The sequence below is a fragment of the Phyllobates terribilis genome, unplaced genomic scaffold, assembly GCF_046119375.1.
Source record: "Phyllobates terribilis strain yellow unplaced genomic scaffold, ASM4611937v1 Scaffold_11__3_contigs__length_659146591, whole genome shotgun sequence".
Classification (NCBI taxonomy): domain Eukaryota; kingdom Metazoa; phylum Chordata; class Amphibia; order Anura; family Dendrobatidae; genus Phyllobates; species Phyllobates terribilis.
In genome coordinates, this window is record NW_027362771.1 from 309,594,771 (window position 1) to 309,613,978 (window position 19,208).

Below are 19,208 nucleotides of genomic sequence, written 5' to 3' on the forward strand. Positions count from 1 at the left end.
ATTGGAGTTCTGACCTTTCTTTTTTTCTTTGGGACGCCATTCTAATTAGGGTTCTGTTGATATATTTGTTATGTGCCATCCAAGTCATGCCTGGAGTTATCTCTTCTGTGTTATTAATCAGAAAGAAGTTATCAAGATCATTCTTGATTTAAGTGGCTATAGCTGGGTCAATGATTAGGGCTTCATTTAGTCTCCATTTAAATAATCTGGGACTAGTAATATTAAACTGAAATACTGTTAGAACTGAGTCATAGTCTGACCAGGATAACGGGATGATACGTGAGTATATACGTGGTACAGAACTGGTCTTTGTTAATATGAAGTCGATTCTTGAATAGGTCTTGTGCGTAGGTGAGTAGTAAGTGTAGCCTATCCTCTGCCCATTTGCTTCCCTCTACGAGTCGGCCAGGTTATATTGTTTTAAGAGTAAATAAATTTTTTTCTTATCTGATTTAGTCACATCTGACCTACTCTGTGCAGTGCTATCCAAGTCAGGGTTCAGGGTAAAGTTAAAATCTCCACACCATATTATATGGTGGTATTTAATGGTTGATATTTTATTTATTGTTTTCCTGAACGTATTTAGCTGTTCTGATGTAGGTAAATAGCCATTGATTATGCCGATTTCTTGTCCCCTAAGTGAGCCAAGTAAAATAATAAAGCACCCTTCTGGGTCTGAATAAGAAGTTGTGATTTGCAATGGGAAATTATTTTGGAGAAAAACAGCCACTCCTCTTGTTTTTTTTCATGAGAGGAAATGAAAAATCTGGAATATTGTGAATTAAAGTATTTAGGGCAAGAAGAGGAAGAGAAATGTGTCTCGTGTAGACATAGAACGTCAGGGTTATGTTTAGAGTAATCCAAGAACGCTTTTTTTTACGTTTCGTGGGTGAATTAAGCCCATGGATATTATGGGACAAGACTCCACACATAATGATAAGAATTCTGCATGCTATAGTGACCTCTTCTTTTTTTTGAGGTCTCTTTTATCACCTGTCCGACTTGACCAGATCTTTGCACCAAAAAAGCATTCATAGTGTTCGGTGTAATGGTTCCCAATGTTGGAAATAGGGGTGTTGCATGGGTGGAAAGGGAAGGTTAAAGACAAAATCCAGAAAAAAAATAGAACGAAATAGGTACACAGATAATACAAAAAGAAATGGGTGAAGCACCCAACTTGGTTGGTGATATGGTATCCCATATTAACGGGGATCCCAAACAATCACCAAGTACAGGCAACATGTTAATTCCCTGAACTTGAGCCTACCAGGTCATAGGTCATAACCATTCTAGTCTTAGTATTAAATAATATGTAGGCTTAATTTATCATGGCACTTAACATTATTAGTCAATTTGCAAGAACATAACTTGTGAGGAATATTATCAATCACAATATATCTCAGAAAAAAGTTTATAAGATTTTTGAAAGGGAAATAGTCGTGTAAGTATATCCTCACATTCAACCTCTAGTAGCAGCGGGGATGCAGTCCGTATGTGCAGCTTTTTGTATAAACTATATACTGGTAAAACCTTGAAAGGTTAGCTTCTAACATCTGAACAGATCCCAGCTGTAAAGAATCAAGATCGGCGTGTCATCATATCAGTGATGATGTAGAAAGTCATACGCTGATCTTAATTGTGACAAAGCAGAGGTCATTGCTCCTTCCTATCAGGTAAAACGTGTAGGCCGGCTCCTTGAACTGCCTGCCTCCTTCCACTCCCTTGCTGAGCACTGAGCATGGTCTAGTGAGCGTGCTGGATAGGTTTGGTTATTATAGGAAAAAGATAGAGCAAAAAGGAAGCCCCATCTGTATTTGATATTTGCAGCTTGTAGGGCCATGGTGACTGTACGCATCGATCTTCTCCTGAAAAGGGTAGCTGGTGAAATGCCAGCAAATAGAGAAACTTTGTCCGGCAAGCCAGGTAGCGGTGACACGTCACGGACTGCTGCTAGGATCAAGTCCCTTGATTCTTCATAATGTAATTTCAGAACCACGTCCCTGGGAAAATCTTCCGAACGTGGTCTCCCCATAGCTCTATGGATCCTAGTGATGTGGAGTAGTGCTGGGTCTGTACTGGGAAGAAGGGTAAAAATACGGACACTGCTGTCTCCCTAAGGGCGGTGATGTTCTCTGGGAGGCCTTTGATTCGTATATTTCCTCTGCGGGACCTATTTTCGAGGTCCTCATATTTAAGATCTAAGGTATTGAGGTGTTCTGCATGTTGCTGTAGAAAGAACTGATCTTCCTTTAAAGCGTCAGCAGTGTCATCCATTTTTTTCTCCAGGTCATATGTGCGCTGTGAAATTTCATTAAGTTGAGCTGTGAAAGTCTCCATGGCTGAGGCTAGCTCTCTTCTAAAGGTTTCTTACATACTTTTAAGCAAAGTGGACATCGCTATTATAGACTCAGATTGGGCTGCCTGTTCTGTGGCAGTAATGTCATTTTCCACTTGTGGCATACCAGGTGAAGGGAGAGGGTCTGCGGCAGATATGGAGGTTCCGCTCGCTGATGACGCCATGAGGAGGTCTGTGATGGGGCGGTTTGCCTGTTGTTTTGACTCTTTTTTTGGAATCGTGTGTCTTTAAGAAATTGAACCCACATATGATAAGTTTTCTGTTATGACATCAGAGTACTAGGATGTGCTAGAAGCCAGTAGTCCAGGGTACGGAACTCATTTTAGCTCCAGTTGAGCCTCACTCACGTGCCCTTAGTGGGCTAATTTTTGCTTGTGATATGTAATGTAGTCAAGCAATTGAGGCACTGTGTGGCAATATGCTTATCTGAGGGATTTATGCCAATTTAGGAGTCCTGTGGTTTCTTTGTAACTGAAAATATGGTTTGACCAGATGGCCAGTAGGTGGCAGCAGATATTTTCCAATAGTATAATTAATTTATATGCTATTGGTTTATTATGGATTGTATTTATGTACCAGCAGGCCTTAAATGAACAAGTATAGAGGGACACATATATTATAGCCAGGTGATTTTCCTGTTGCTGTCTTACAGTGAGTGTTATCCTGGACCTCACAGCCAGATTCAGGGTCACAGGCACAGGCTTTCTGCAGAAGCAGAAATCCCCAACTCAGAACTCAGTTACCAGAGAGAGAAGACTGGTGGAGACTCATCTGCAGGCTGTAACTTAAAGGGAATCTGTCACCCCCTGGGACTTATCAGACCTCTAATATGGGCATACAGGTGATAGAAATGTGACTCTATATTTACCTGTATGCCTCATATTAGAGATCCGATTACTTTGAAAATGCTTTTTATAAAATCATTTTACCTATGCTTGGCTCAGGTCAGTAAAAAGGTGTATTGTTCATTAAGGTTTTAATTGTGTTTTATTTTTTCAGTTAGTGGACTTTTTTAACCCCTTAGTGACTGGACCAATTTTTTAAAATCTGACATGTCGCTTTATGTAGTAATAACTCTGTAATGCTTAAACAGATCCCATTGATTTTAAAATAGTTTTTTCGTGACATATTATACTTTATAATAATGGTAAATATAGGTTGATATGTTTTACATTTATTTAAAAAAATATAAAAAAAATTACAAAAAAATTTGCAATTTTCAAACTTTGAATGATTATCCCTTTAATCCCAATAATCATATCACACAAAAACATTAATAAATAACATTTCCCTCATCTCTGCCTTACATGAGTACCATTTGTAAAATGGCATTTTATTTTGTTAGCATTTTAGAAGGTTTAAACATGTAGCAGAATTTTTTTATTTTTTTCAAGGAAATTTACAAAAACGCATTTTTTAGGGACCTGTTCAGTTTTGAAGTGACTTTGGGGGACTTATGTATTGGAAAATCTCCAAAACTTATACCATTTTAAAAACCGCACTCCGCAATGTATTCAAAACTGCTTTCAGGTAGTTCATTAACCCTTCAGGTGCGTTTCAGGAATTAATGCAAAGTGGCATGACAGGGATGAAAAAGTTTATTTTTACTACCTAAATTTTGATGACTTCTGAAAAGGCCGCTATAGCCGGCAGACTCTAAGGGGGGCAAAGAGGGAGCCCCCACACTCTGTTAACTATTTAGATTCCGTAGTCAATATTGACAGCACAATCTAAGGGGTTAAATGGCCATGGTCGGTGCCAACACTAATCATGGCTGATGCAGCAAGTTGTCATCTATTGTGTACAGCTGACAACAACAGGATTCTCACCGAATGTCTCTTATATCGCAGGTCAGTAAAAAGCCATATTGGTGGTCACTAAGGGGTTAAAGTGTTTTTCATTAGTTTTCTGATGCTTTACGTTTGATGAATATGCACCACTACATCTAAACTATGTAGGAGGTCCAAATCCAAACTAGAAATGTAAAGCAACGCCTATTCAGAAAAAGTTCACTACAATGAGACTTGTCAATTTTATTATACTATTTTTAATAGAAGAGTGAAAGATAGCTAATAGATGTGGATTGTGAAATGCTTACCAGTACTGCTGGTTATCTTTTGTCTGGATGTGTAACAGACTCTGAAGAAAAAAAGCATGATGATTATTCTTACTACATAGATTACATTACGTATTGACATGAAAAGAACAAGGCACTGCAAGAGGCTTTAAAAGGTTAATATACTAAATGCTGCTATTTTCTCCTGTTGTCACACCAAGGCTCTTTGGTACTCCTGCTAGACCTATTTGTATGCGAGTGGATGACACTTAGGCCCCAATTCATTAAGATGTTTACGCCAACATTTTTGGATTAAAAAAAAATGTTAAAAGTTGCAAAATTCTGGTGCACCACAGGGCAGTGCAAACATTTTGCAACTTCATGCCAAAATGGGCAGAGCTGTTCCTGATGGAGATGTGGTGCTTCCCGCCCATCTAATTCATGATCAGTTGTGGTGTACCTTACTCCAGTCAAAGACTGGTGTAAGATTTCTGGCCTGGTGCATGGAGGTACATGCCACTTGTAAGATGCACCTCATTTGTTAAGTGGCATATGCCTCTTATTGAATCGGGCGACTCTTACTCCACCACACCCCTTGATTGAGACTGGCATCTACAACAACAGACTTAATGAATCAGGGCTCATATCTATAAAAGTGAAGTCACTACTGATTACATGTGTTCCTGTTGTGGGCCAAGGCTGGCTGTTGTCAGGTGATGTGTGATATTTATGGACATTACCCCCTTTGGTGGCGATACGCGTGGGTCTCCACTCCTCACAGATACTTGGTCCTCGCACCCGGGTTCTACTTGTATATGATTGTTTTGCTTCTTTTTCCAGTTATCTTGATTATCAGCCTAGGGGTGCATGATTGTTTTTTTTTATGTGTCCATTAGACAAAGCTTGTACATACTTATTTTGTTGTATAGTTCATTATTTGGTTTCTCTTGTCTTTGTGTAGGACTATTCAACCATCTATTCAGGGCTCACGTGTCTTTATTTGATGACCTTAGTCCATGACTTTATATATGTATACATTTGTATATATTTTGCACTTTCAGGTTTTTCATAGAGGGACATGGTAGACTTCATGGTGTTATACATACTTACTGTGGCCAGCATTCAATTTGTTTAGTGGTTTACCTAGGGGTGGACATTGGAGGAGGGGTGTTAGTCCTAATGTGGAAACATCCAGTTAACATCCAAGAGCATGAACAAACAATGACATATAGTTATAAAAACAAAAAGCAAACAAGCTAAGATAATCCATCTTAGCTTGTTTGCTTTTTAATTGTTTTTAGAACTATATGTCATTGTTTGTTCAACTTTCCCATGCTGACTTCCATGCCGTCTTCTCTATACCGTTCTGTTCCTATTTTCTAATGGTACGTCACCCAACTTTCCCATGCTGACTTACATGCCATCTTCTCAATACCGTTCTGTTCCTACTTTATAATGGTACGTCACCCAACTTTCCCATGCTGACTTCCATGCTATCTTCTCTATACCGTTCTGTTCCTACTTTCTAATGGTTCGTCACCCAATTTTCCCATGCTGACTTCCATGCCGTCTTCTCTATACCGTTCTGTTCCTATTTTCTAATGGTACGTCACCCAACTTTCCCATGATGACTTCCATGCCGTCTTCTCAATACCGTTCTGTTCCTACTTTCTAATGGTACGTCACCCAACTTTCCCATGCTGACTTCCATGCCGTCTTCTCTATACCGTTCTGTTCCTACTTTCTAATGGTACGTCACCCAAGCTACACCACTTTCATTTATGACCTTGTTTACTCAGTCTTTGAATATCCAGCATCTGATTCAATCTAATCAGCTGATCAAGATGAGCACAGACCACTCCCCTCTGGTTCACAGCTGAATGAATTCTGTTACAAATATATTGTTGGCCAGGAGTCTGTGTCCATCACCTTAAGTGTCCATTAGCTGAAGTGTCTGAAATTTGAATTAATCCTGAATTGGAACTGAAGGGAACTGGATACTAAATCACAGTAAACAATGTTTGTCTTTGTTTTCACTCTCACCCCCTTAATCCTTCACTTCTTACAACCACCCCTAATCCCTACACCTAGTAATGAACTCTTCATCTCTCCCTCCATTCTCCCCACCCATCTCACCTCCTCCTCAGAGCTATTCCTCAACATACAATCCTTTGCCTCCAAACACAGACAGCCACCTCATGCCCTCTCCTGCTCCCACCTAATAACGCTTTCTCTGCTCCTCCTTACTGCCGGCGACATCTCTCCACATCCCGGTCCTCCTCACCACATCCCTACACTCACTTCCACCTCCTACCCACGATCTATCCCAAACGCTCGTAACCCTTCTAACCTTATACCCATCCGCCCAGCCCCCGCTTTCCCAGTCCCACTAATAGGAGCTCTATGGAACGCTCGCTCCATCTGCAACAAACTTTCCTACATTCACGATCTCTTCATCACTAACAAGCTTTTCTTCCTCGGCATCACTGAAACCTGGCTCACCCCCTCCGACACAGCCTCTCCTGCTGCACTTTCGTATAGCGGATTCCACCTCTCCCATACCCCCCGCCCCACTGGCAAGCACGGTGGAGGAATAGGTTTCCTCCTCTCAGAAAACTGCTCCTTCACCCAGATCCCACTGCCGCCCTCAATTACTCTCCCCTCTTTTGAAGTGCACTGCGTGCGCATCTACTCCCCATCCAACCTCCAACTGGCTGTCATCTACCGCCCCCCAGGATCAACCACCACTTTCTTTGACCACTTCACCACTTGGCTACTTCATTTCCTCTCCGTTGACATCCCCACTATCCTTTATCCTTTAACATCCCCATTGACACTTCCCTCTCAGCTGCCTCTAAGCTTCTATCCCTCACTTCCTCCTTTGGTCTTACTCAGTGGTCTTCCACACCCACCCACAAAGACGGCCACACACTGGACCTCATCTTCACCCGCCTCTGTTCCCTATCTAACCTCTCTAGCTCACCTCTCCCTCTTTCTGACCACAACCTACTCACATTCTCTTCTCTCTCCTCCCCGGGGCAACAATCCCCACTCCACAAACTTGCACACCCTCACAGAAATCTCAAACACCTTGCCCTACACTCACTCTCTGAATCCCTCCTCCCTCTTACAGACATTAGTTCCTTACATGATGCAGATGTTGCTGCCACTTTATACAACACCACAACTGCTGCTGCTCTCGATTCGGTAGCCCCCCTCACACATATCAAGGCTCGCACAATCAACAGACAACCCTGGCACACCAGCCTAACTAAAGAACTGCAACGGGCCTCCAGGGTTGCTGAGCGTAGATGGAAAAGGTCCCACTCCCATGAGCACTTCATCGCATTCAAACAGTCCCTCACTACCTTCAAGTCCACACTCACTGCAGCAAAACAAACATACTTCACATCTCTCATATCCTCCCTGTCTCACAACCCCAAACAACTATTCAACACCTTCAATTCTCTCCTCCGTCCCCCAGTGCCTCCTCCCTCTCCTCTTATTTCAGCCGAAGACTTTGTTTCATTCTTCAAGCAGAAGATTGACACCATCAGACAAAGCTTTTGCCTAAAGCCCCCACAGCCCCTCCCCACACCTACTCAACCCTCTTCCTCCAAAACCACCTTCTCCACCATTTCTGAAGATCAACTTTCCTCCTTACTCTCCAAATCACACCTCACCACCTGTAAACTTGACCCAATCCCATCCCACCTCATCCCAAACCTTACCACTATCTTCATCCCAGCCCTAACCCACCTCTTCAACCTGTCACTAACAACTGGTGTCTTCCCCTCATGCTTCAAACATGCCTCAATCACACCCATCCTCAAAAAGCCCTCCCTTGACCCATCCTCTGTGTCTAGCTATCGCCCCATATCACTTCTCCCCTATGCCTCAAAACTACTGGAACAACATGTCCATTCTGAACTGTCCTCTCACCTCTCCTCCTGCTCCCTCTTTGACTGCCTACAATCTGGTTTCCGACCGCACCATTCTACTGAAACTGCACTGACTAAAGTCACAAACGACCTACTAACCGCCAAATCTAAGCGACACTACTCTGTCCTCCTCCTCCTAGACCTGTCATCTGCCTTTGACACAGTGGACCATTCCCTCTTACTACAGACTCTCTCATCTATGGGCATCACAGACTTGGCCTAATCCTGGATCTCCTCATACCTAACAGACCGGACATTCAGTGTCTCCCACTCACACACCACCTCCTCATCTCGCCCCCTATCTGTCGGTGTCCCCCAAGGTTCAGTTCTAGGACAGCTGCTCTTCTCCATCTACACCTTCGGCCTGGGACAGCTCATAGAGTCTCACGGCTTTCGTTATCACCTCTATGCTGATGACACACAGATCTACCTCTGTGGACCCGATATCACCTCCTTACTAACCAAAATCCCACAATGTATGTCTGCTATTTCATCCTTCTTCTCTGCCAGATTTCTAAAACTTAACATGGACAAAACAGAATTCATCATCTTTCCGCCATCTCATTCAACCCCCCCAACTGACATATCTATCAACGTCAATGGCTGCCCACTCTCCCCAGTCCCTCAAGCTCGCTGCCTTGGGGTAACCCTGGACTCTGAACTCTCCTTCAAACTACATATCCAAGCCCTTTCCACTTCCTGCCGACTCCAACTCAAAAATATCTACCTGATCCGCACATTCCTCAACCATGAATCTGCAAAAACACTAGTGCACGCCCTCATCATCTCCCTCCTTGACTACTGCAACCTCCTGCTCTGTGGCCTCCCCTCTAACACTCTCGCACCCCTCCAATCTATCCTAAACTCTGCTGCTCGACTAATCAACCTGTCCCCACGCTATTCCCCGGCCTCTCCTCTCTGTCAATCTCTTCACTGGCTTCCCATTGCTCAGAGACTCCAGTTCAAAACCCTCCATATATCTCTGACCTAGTCTCCCGTTACATACCCGCATGCAACCTCCGATCCTCACAAGATCTCCTTCTCTACTCCCCTCTTATCTCCTCCTCCCACAATCGCATACAAGATTTCTCCCATGCTTCCCCACTACTCTGGAACTCTCTACCCCAACGTATCAGACTCTCGCCTACCGTGGAAACCTTCAAAAGGAACCTGAAGACCCACCTCTTCCGACAAGTCTACAACCTGCAGTAACCACCGCTCTACCATACCGCTGCACGACCAGCTCTACCCTCACCTACTGTATCCTCACCCATCCCTTGTAGATTGTGAGCCCTCGCGGGCAGTGTCCTCGCTCCTCCTGTACCAGTCGCTGTCACATCGTGTTCAAGATTATTATAATTGTTCTTGTATTATACCCTTTTTTCACATGTTTATGGACAACGTAGTATCATGCTCCAGTGTGAACAGTTGGAGCTCATGAATGTCAAACACAACATAGCAGGAGCTTATCATTGAGAGGTCTAGCAGAGCTGCATCAGAAAAAACTGTGCCTGATCAAAATTACAGCAAGAAGCCCAGTAAGTGATCAAACTTTAACATCAAGGAGGTACTATGTCTATCAAGGAGGTTATGGGCTTGAAGGGCATGTAGTAGGGATAGAGTTTTCCTCCAAATGGAAGCCAAATGAATTTTACACTCTAATGCCACCACTTTAAAGGCAGATTTATCACCAGATTTCACAATGTAAAATGCATACATTATTAAATATATCTCTTAGACCTGATGAGGAAGATACTTCCTTTGGAAATCCATAAGAAAATGGTTATATGATCGTAGAATTTAAATCGGTATTTTATGAGTCCAGCCCTATCTGTCTTTAACTGGACTTATTAAATGCTTATTTAAATTTAATATGAAGAAAACTTTTTAAAAATACCCCCACAGTGACATGGATTTCATGGATCCTATTTAGTAAAGCATGTCATTTTTAATGTGAAATCTGGTGACAGATCAGCTTTTCAATATGTTTCTGTAATTGATGGCACTGTTATTTTTAACTTCTGCATTGTCACGCAGATCGCACTGCTGCCACCAGTTTGTCAGGGATACACAACTCTGCTGCCTCCAATCGTCAGGACAATTACGCAATTGGCTGCGGCTGCTTCCACTACTAGGTCGGTTATTGGGGAACTCACAGTGAGCGTATGGTATATACACCTCCGATTCCAACTCGTGAAATATATATATATATTTATAAGGGTGCGACGTACAGAGCAAGATATCAAATTTTATATATTTAATCCGGAAAGGTAGGCAGTGTTTATAAAAAAAATATACAAAGATGTTACAAAATAGGAATAAAACAATATGGTATATACAATTACATAGAATAAAAAGGAATAAAGAAAGAAAATTACTAAATAAAAAGAAAAAAGCAAAAATGTGAACAATTAAAGTTATTTCACATGATTAGATTTTATTAAGGACATCAGAATATGACAAGACTGATTAAAGCACAAAATAACAGGACATGATAAAATAGACAACAAATAATTAAAAAGAGAAGGCAGGACAGCACACACAGCACAACGGTAGTATAAGAAATATAGTATGTTTAGAAAATGCAGTGCGTAATAGGATAGAGTAATATTTGGACACCCATAACCATAAATAAATATATGTTGAATATATATAAAGATATATAAAGTGCAGTGTACAAAAAAAAAAAATTAGACTATATTATAAAGTGTACACCCAGAGTATGGGATGTCACATGTACTAAAGATGCTTGTGGTTTCGTGCAATCCCATAGCTTTCCTCTTATATTGTTTAAAGAGAACCTGTTATCAGGGTTATACATATTAAACTAAAGGCATTGCTATAATGGTGCTGATATACTGACTTAATACATACTTTCAGTCATGGAATCCATAGCCAGGTTTTTATAAAATCATCATTATAAGTTTTGGTCTCCATGCATCAGGGTGGGACTGTGAGGCGGAGCTGTGGGTAGGATCTTCGGCTCCGCCATGGCCCTTCTATGGTCTATCTTCTTCTTTATTTACATTTGCATTGGTGCCGTCCTAATTATGGGCATCGCTTGAGCAGATAAAATAATAAATAAATAAAATGTACATGCACAGATTGATCTTCTGGCAGTCTTTGGGATAAGACTGAGATCAATCTGCGCAAGTGCTGCCAATGCCGCCCTCAGGCCCGCCCCGATGCACAGAGACCTAAGCTTATAATCATGATTTTATAAAAACCAGGCTACAGATTTCTTGACTGAAATTATATATCAGTATACTAGTGCCATTATGGCAATGCCTTTAGTTTAATATGTATAACCCTGATGACAGGTTCTTTTTAAAGGGAACATAAAATCGCATTCATGCTGCCCAAACCAAAGGCAGCATGAATCAGAGCTTGCCTGCATGATTTCAACCAGGTAAGATCCGGCCAAGGACCATAGCCAGAGATGAGACTACTCCAGAGCCGCCCTCGGCTGACTCTTCCTAGTGTAGCTGCAGGTGATTGACAGGTCTCTCCCTCATGCGTACATAGGGAAAGAACTGTCAATCACGTCTAGCAGCGCTGGGAAGAATCGTCTGGTGGGTGCTCTGTACTTTTCTCTGAAACCCTAAATGTTTCATAGAAAATTCCCTTTAATGTAGATTGCAGGCCCCATGTTTTATGAGTTGTGGTCAATTTGTGACTATACAAAATTCACTACAAAGGTTCAGGGAGAGCCTGGTTGCTTCTCTTGAAAAATATAATATTACAGGTTTTGGTTGTCAAATTCTGTAAAAGGACATTGATCCTGTGTTTATGTAGAGTCAGGAAGGAATTTTTCTCCTTATATGGGGCAATTATCTGCCTCATTGGGTTTTTGCCTACCTCTGCATCAACATGTTAGGCTACAGGTTGAACTTGATGGATTTACGACTACCTTGAATCTATATATATAATTGTCTTATCCCGTCTTTCTGTCTGTCTGTCCAGGAAATCCCGCGTCGCTCATTGGTCCGGCCGCTGTCTGGCCAGGAAATCCCGCGTCGCTCATTGATCCGGCCGCGGCCAATCAGCGAAGCGGGATTTCAGAAAAAATATGGCGGCCGTTAGCAGCTCATCTGCCGGACGGAGGTCAGCGGCGATGCAGCCGGGAGATGAGCGACCGCCGGCCGCGACCAATGAGCGATTTTGGCGCCAAATTTAAACCTCGCTCTGCTCATTGGTCGCGGTTGCCGGCCGCGACTAATCAGCATTATTGGCGCCAAATTTAAACACCGCTCTGTTGATTGGTCGCGGTCGCCGGCCGCGACCAATCAGCAGTATTGGCGCCAAATTTAAACCCCGCTCTGCTGATTAGTCGCGACCGCCGGCCGTGACCAATTAGCGATATTGACGCCAAATTTAAACACCGCTTTGCTGATTGGTCGCGGTCGCGAATAATCAGCAATTTTGGCGACAAATTTAAACACGCTCTCCAGGCCTCACTAACACGGTTCGCTGACTGGTCGCGGCCGCCGCCCGCAAGCAATCAGCAGTATTGGTGCCAAATTTAAACCCCGCTCTGCTGATTGGTCGCGGTCGCCGGCCGCGACCAATCAGCAGTATTGGCGCCAAATTTAAACACCGCTCTGCTGATTGGTCGTAGTCGCCGGCCGCGACCAATCAGCATTATTGGCGCCAAATTTAAACACCACTTTGCTTATTGGTCGCGGTGGCCGGCCGTGACCAAGCAGCGATATTGGCGCCAAATTTAAACACTGCTCTGCTGATTGGTCGCGGTTGCCGGCCGCGACTAATCAGCATTATTGGTGCCAAATTTAAACACCGCTCTGCTGATTGGTCGCGGCCGTGACCAATCACCATTATTGGCGCCAAATTTAAACACCGCTCTGCTGATTGGTTGCGTTCGCTGGCCGCGACCAATCAGCATTATTGGCGCCAAATTTAAACCCCGCTCTGCTGATTAGTCGCGACCGCCGGCCGTGTTCAATCAGCGATATAGGTGCTAAATTTAAACACCGCTTTGCTGATTGGTCGCGGTTTCCGGCCGCGACCAATCAGCGATTATGGCGACAAATTTAAACACGCTCTCCAGTCCTCACTAACATGGTTTGCTGATTGGTCACGGCCGCCGCCTGAGACCAATCACCGATATTGCCGCCAAATTTAAACACCGCTCTGCTGATTGCGCCCGGTCGGCCACATACATATTCTAGAATACCCGATGCGTTAGAATCGGGCCACCATCTAGTTTTAAATAAGTCTGTTAAAATGTGTTTTTCGTGTCATCTTCAGACATTTGGGATTTGGACTCCCTTTCTTTGCCATTTTCTACAACGTGCAAAGATCTTTTATACTTTGATCTATATATATTTTCAGGATGTATTATGATTACTGAGTACATAAAATGTGTATAGATAGAGAATAGGCTAGATAGACTATTGAAGACATACCTGACAGCAGAACAACGACCTTTTCCTGTTAAATGCAATAAAAGATACATATTTTTAAAACCAGTAAACTAAATATGTAAAAATAACTATAAATAAATTTTTTGCTTTTATATTACTATTTCTAATGATTTATTAATAGTTTGTCAGTGGTTGTCAGAATTAAAGGGAAACTGTCAGCAGATTTTTGCTACCTCATCTGAGAGCAGCGTAATGTAGGTAAAGAGAATCTGATATCCAAGATGTATCACTTAGATTACTGGGTGAAGCACTTCTGACACAATCAGAGCTTTTAGATTTTGAATGAAGCAGAGCTGAGAAAGCTAACCCCGCCCACACCAGGCTCTGTATATACAAAGTCCAGAATGTGGCACATAACTCTCTTTCAGAACTGAATGTGGATGTTAAGGTAAGAAAGGTTCGAGATCACTGCTCTAAAGAGAGAGGAGAGCGAAGGAAGAGTGAGGAGCAGAGGCAGAAATATGCAGATTTGCTTGATTCACAGCTACACAGCTCAGTGCTGCTGTATAATCTCCTCCATGCTAGAACTGCTGCTTCTTCTTACATTTGTTAAACAGAGATAGAAGCAGGAATCCCTCTGCTTGTGTGTACTGTGTATGGGAGATATCACTGCAGCTACTAGATGAGAAATGAGAAGATAGAACATGCAAGCAAGAAAATTGGTGAAAAAATGCAGTCTACAAGTCATGTAATGCCCAGAAATTGTTATTTCTAATGTATGTATGCATACAAGACAGACTATTCTGAAAAGTCATCTGAATGACAGATATGCTGTAATGCCTCCCGTTGCCTACAGATGTGAAGTTTTGGGCATTGTTTGATAAATATTTCAGTTCTGTTTTATTCAGAATGCTAATATGGAAGGAGTGACTTTTTTTCCTCGTGATATCATTCATTTTCCTTTTATCATGGGAAGTGTTGTACATTTCCCCATATTATTTTTCTTTGATGATAGTAAGATAAAAGCTACAATTGTATTGTATTGCTACGAACAAAAATTTTTAAAGTGTGAATGATGTGTTCTGACCCATAGGTATTTTTTTATATTATCAACTACATTTTTTATGAATGATTGTAAAATAGTAATAAACATCTAACTCATTCCTTTTTCTTATGGGCATTTATTTCCATGTATCGTTTTGTTTAAATGGATATCTCATCACAACATGGAAGAGTCTAGAAAGTGAAAATAACAAATAATGAAAACATACCAGTTTTGTAGATAATGTAAATAAAAAGTAGTAAAATCAGAACTCCACCAATTATGTACCATGTAAAATCATTTTTCGGCATCAAAGCATCTATAAACAGAAAGAGCATAAGCTTGGTAATTGTGGAAGTGGAATTTAAAAATTAGTGAACTTTGAAACTGTAAATACACACAAAATAGGGGCATTTTACACTTAACCACTTCGCGCCAGAGCCTGTTTTTGCCTTCGTGACCGGGCCAATTTTTTCAATTCTGACCACTGCCAGTTTATGAAGTAATTACCCTGGAACGCTTCAACGTATTCCCCTGATTCTGAGATTGTTTTTTCGTGACATATTGTACTTCATGATAGTGGTAAAATTTCTTCGATATCACTTGCGTTTATTTGTGAAAAAATCGGAAATTTGGCGAAAATTTTGAAAATTTTGCAATTTTCAAACTTTGAATTTTCATGCCCTTAAATCAGAGAGATATGTCACACAAAATAGTTAATAAATAACATTTCCCACATGTCTACTTTACATCAGCACAATTTTGGAACCCAAATTTTTTTTGTTAGGGAGCTATAAGGGTTAAAAGTTGACCAGCGATTTCTCATTTTTCCAACAAAATTTACAAAAACATTTTTTTAGGGACCACATCATATTTGAAGTCACTTTGAGGGGTCTTTATGACAGAAAATACCCAAAAGTGACACCATTCTAAAAACTGCACCCCTCAAGGTGCTCAAAACCACATTCAAGAACTTTATTAACCCTTCAGGTGCTTCACAGGAATTTTTGGAATGTGGAAGAAAAAAATTAACATTTAACTTTTTTCACAAAAATGTTACTTTAGACCCAATTTTTTTATTTTCACAGGGGTAACATGAAAAAATGGACCCCAAATTTTTTTGTGCAATTTCTCTTGAGCGTGCTGATACCCCATATGTGAGGGAAAACCACTGTTTGGGCGCACGGCAGGGTTCGGAAGGGAAGGAGCGCCATTAGACTTTTTGAATGTAAAATTTGTCTGAATAATTAGCGGACGCCATGTTGCGTTTGGAGAGCTCCTGATGTGCCTTAACAGTGGAAACCCCCCACAAGTGACACCATTTTGGAAACTAGACCCCTTAGGGAACTTATCTAGATGTGTGGTGAGCACCTTGAACCCCAAGGTGCTTCACAGAAGTTTATAATATTGAGCTGTAAAAATAAAATTTTCACATTTTTCCCACAAAACCGTTTTTCATCCCTTAATATTGCATTATCATAAGGGTAATAGGATAAATTGCACCATGAAATTTGTTATCCAATTTCTCCTGAACACGCTGATACCCCATATGTGGAGGCAAAGTACTGTTTGGGCACATGGCAGGGTTTGAAAGGGAAGGAGCGCCATTTGACTTTTTGAATGTAAAATTTGTTTGAATAATTAGCGGACGCCATGTCACATTTGGGGAGCCCCTAATGTGCCTAAACAGTGGAAACCCCCCACAAGTGCCACCATTTTGGAAACTAGACCCCTTAGGGAACTTATCTAGATGTGTGGTGAGCACCTCGCACCCCCAGCTGCTTCACAGAAGTTTATAATATTGAGCCGTAAAAATAAAATTTTCACATTTTTCCCTCAAAAAATGTTTTTCATTCCCTAATTTTGTATTATCATAAGGGTAACAGGATAAATTGCACCATGAAATTTGTTGTGCAATTTCTCCTGAACACGCCAATACCCCATATGTGGAGGCAAATTACTGTTTGGGCACATGGCAGGGTTTGAAAGGGAAGGAGCGCCATTTGACTTTTTGAATGTAAAATTTGTTTGAATAATTAGCGGACGCCATGTCACATTTGGGGAGCCCCTAATGTGCCTAAACAGCGGAAACCCCCCACAAGTGCCACCATTTTGGAAACTAGACCCCTTAGGGAACTTATCTAGATGTGTGGTGAGCACCTTGCACCCCCAGCTGCTTCACAGAAGTTTATAATATTGAGCCGTAAAAATAAAATTTTCACATTTTTCCCTCAAAAAATGTTTTTCATTCCCTAATTTTGCATTATCATAAGGGTAACAGGATAAATTGCACCATGAAATTTGTTGTACAATTTCTCCTGAGTACGCCGATACCCCATATGTTGGGGAAAACCACTGCTTTGGTGTACGGCAGGGTTCGGAAGAGAAAGAAGCGCTATGTTGGCTGGGATAGGCAGCAGACACCATGTCACATTTGAAGAGTCGCTGACATGCCAAAACAGCAGAAACCCCCACAAGTGACCCCATTTTGTAAACTACAGCTCTCAAGGAATTCATCTAGGGAAGTAGTGAGCATTTTTTAATTTAAAATTTAAATTTATACCATTGGGCAGTGAAAAAAGCATAATTATATTTTTACCACAAAAAAATGTTTTACCCTCAGATTTTACATTTTCACACAGGGCAATGGGTAAAAATGGTGCCGAAATGTGTCACACAATTTCTTCTAAAAGTGTCAATACCCCATATGTGGCTGTATCGTACCACTTAGCCATACGGTGAGATTTGAGGGGGAAGGAGCGCTATTTGACAATTGGAGAACAAATTATTGTAGAATAGGCATTTGGATTTGGGAGCACAAAATTTTCTGAATTTCTTTTGGGGGGCAAGGACCATTTTGCTTTTCCAGAGCCTTTCTGCTACCAGTAACTTGGAAGTCCCTTATATTTTTAACAGATGATGGACCTGAGTGGGGACTAGCTTTTTTTGAGGACTGAGTTGAAGCTTTTATTGGGAACATTTTACGTAACATTTATCCGGCGCTCTAGGCTGAGCACTTACATCGGGGTTTCCATCTAATTTTCCAAGTGATGTAATTCAGATGAAACCCCTGCAGGATCCATTCACTGTAATGAGGCAGCAGAGTTACTCTGGACTCCGTCTGGCCTCTGTTTAGTGGTGTCCTTTTTTTCAGAAGTGCACAAAACTGTGGCCAACCGCACTTTTATGCACGCCTAAAACAAATGACACCGTGGGATCCCAGGCTAGACGGCATCCACAGTGGCCTATATCTGCCTCATTACAGGGAATCTTCCATCATGGGTTCTGGCTGAATCACGTATTTCAGAGATTTACACGGAAACTCTGGTGTAAGTGCTCAGCGCAGAGCACAGGATAAATGTGAGCAGAGCCTTACTGGGATCTTTGGGAGACATAATAAACAAATCAGTAGCAGGTGAATAATATTTGTTTTATTTATTTTTTATGCCGTTCCTAGTGTGATATAACTGATTAGATTACTTTATTCTTCGGGTCGGTGCGATTACAGAGATACCAGATTTATATCGGGTTTTTATGACTGACAGCTGTCACACACTAAAATACGCTTTTTTTGCAAAATCTAGTTTTTGCATCACCATATTTTGAGAGCTATAATTTTTCCATATTTCGGCCGATAGAGTCATGTGGCGGCTTGTTTTTTGCGGGACGAGTTGAAATTTTTATTGGAACCATTTTTGGGCACGTGACATTTTTTGATCGCCTTCTATTCCGTTTTTTGGGAGGTAAAGTTAACAAAAACAAACACTTCAGGAATTGTTTTTTGAGTTTTTTTTTATGCCGTTCTGCGTGTGGTAAAAGTGATCAGGCAGCGTTATTCTTCGGGTCAGTACGTTTACAGCGATACTACACTTACTGTATTTTTTTTATGTTTTGGCGCTTTTACACAATAAAACAATTTTATAGAAAAAAAAATATTTTTTTTGCATTGCTTTATTCTGAGCGCTATAACTTTTTTATTTTTTGGCTGATGGAGCTGTATGGCGGCTTTTTTTGCGGAACAAGATGACGTTTTCAGTGGTACCATTTTTATTTCTATTCTGCTTTTTGATCACATTTTTTTCCACTTTTTGTTTGGCGATATGATGAAAAAGCATATTTTTTTGCTCCGTTTTTTATTTATTTTTATTACGGTGTGCACAGAAGGAGTTAATTAGTGTGACAGTTTTATAGCTCGGGTTGTTTCGGACGCGGCGATACCAAATATGTGTACTTTTTTTGGTTTTGTAATAATTTACGGATTTATTGGTTTAATATTTTATTTATTTATTTTTATTTATTTTGTGATTTTTTTTTTTAATAGTTTAAAAACTTTTTTTTTACTTTTTTTTACATTTTTACTTAGTCCCTGTATGGGACATTAATTTTTATTTTTCTGATCACTGATCTCATGTAATGTAATACACATATA

At 41.2% G+C, this 19,208-nt stretch overlaps 1 protein-coding gene across 1 annotated transcript in view; it reads right to left on the reverse strand.

Annotated features, from left to right (window-relative positions):
- LOC141165113 (tyrosine-protein phosphatase non-receptor type substrate 1-like) overlaps positions 1 to 19,208 on the reverse strand; it is a 114,204-nt gene that overhangs the window by 22,643 nt on the left and 72,353 nt on the right. Inside the window, exons 4-6 of the mRNA XM_073650752.1 lie at positions 15,009 to 15,098; positions 13,780 to 13,804; positions 4,455 to 4,495 (exon numbers count right to left, since the gene is read on the reverse strand). Coding sequence (XP_073506853.1) covers positions 4,455 to 4,495; positions 13,780 to 13,804; positions 15,009 to 15,098 — 156 coding nt within the window. The remainder of the gene's footprint in view (positions 1 to 4,454; positions 4,496 to 13,779; positions 13,805 to 15,008; positions 15,099 to 19,208) is intronic.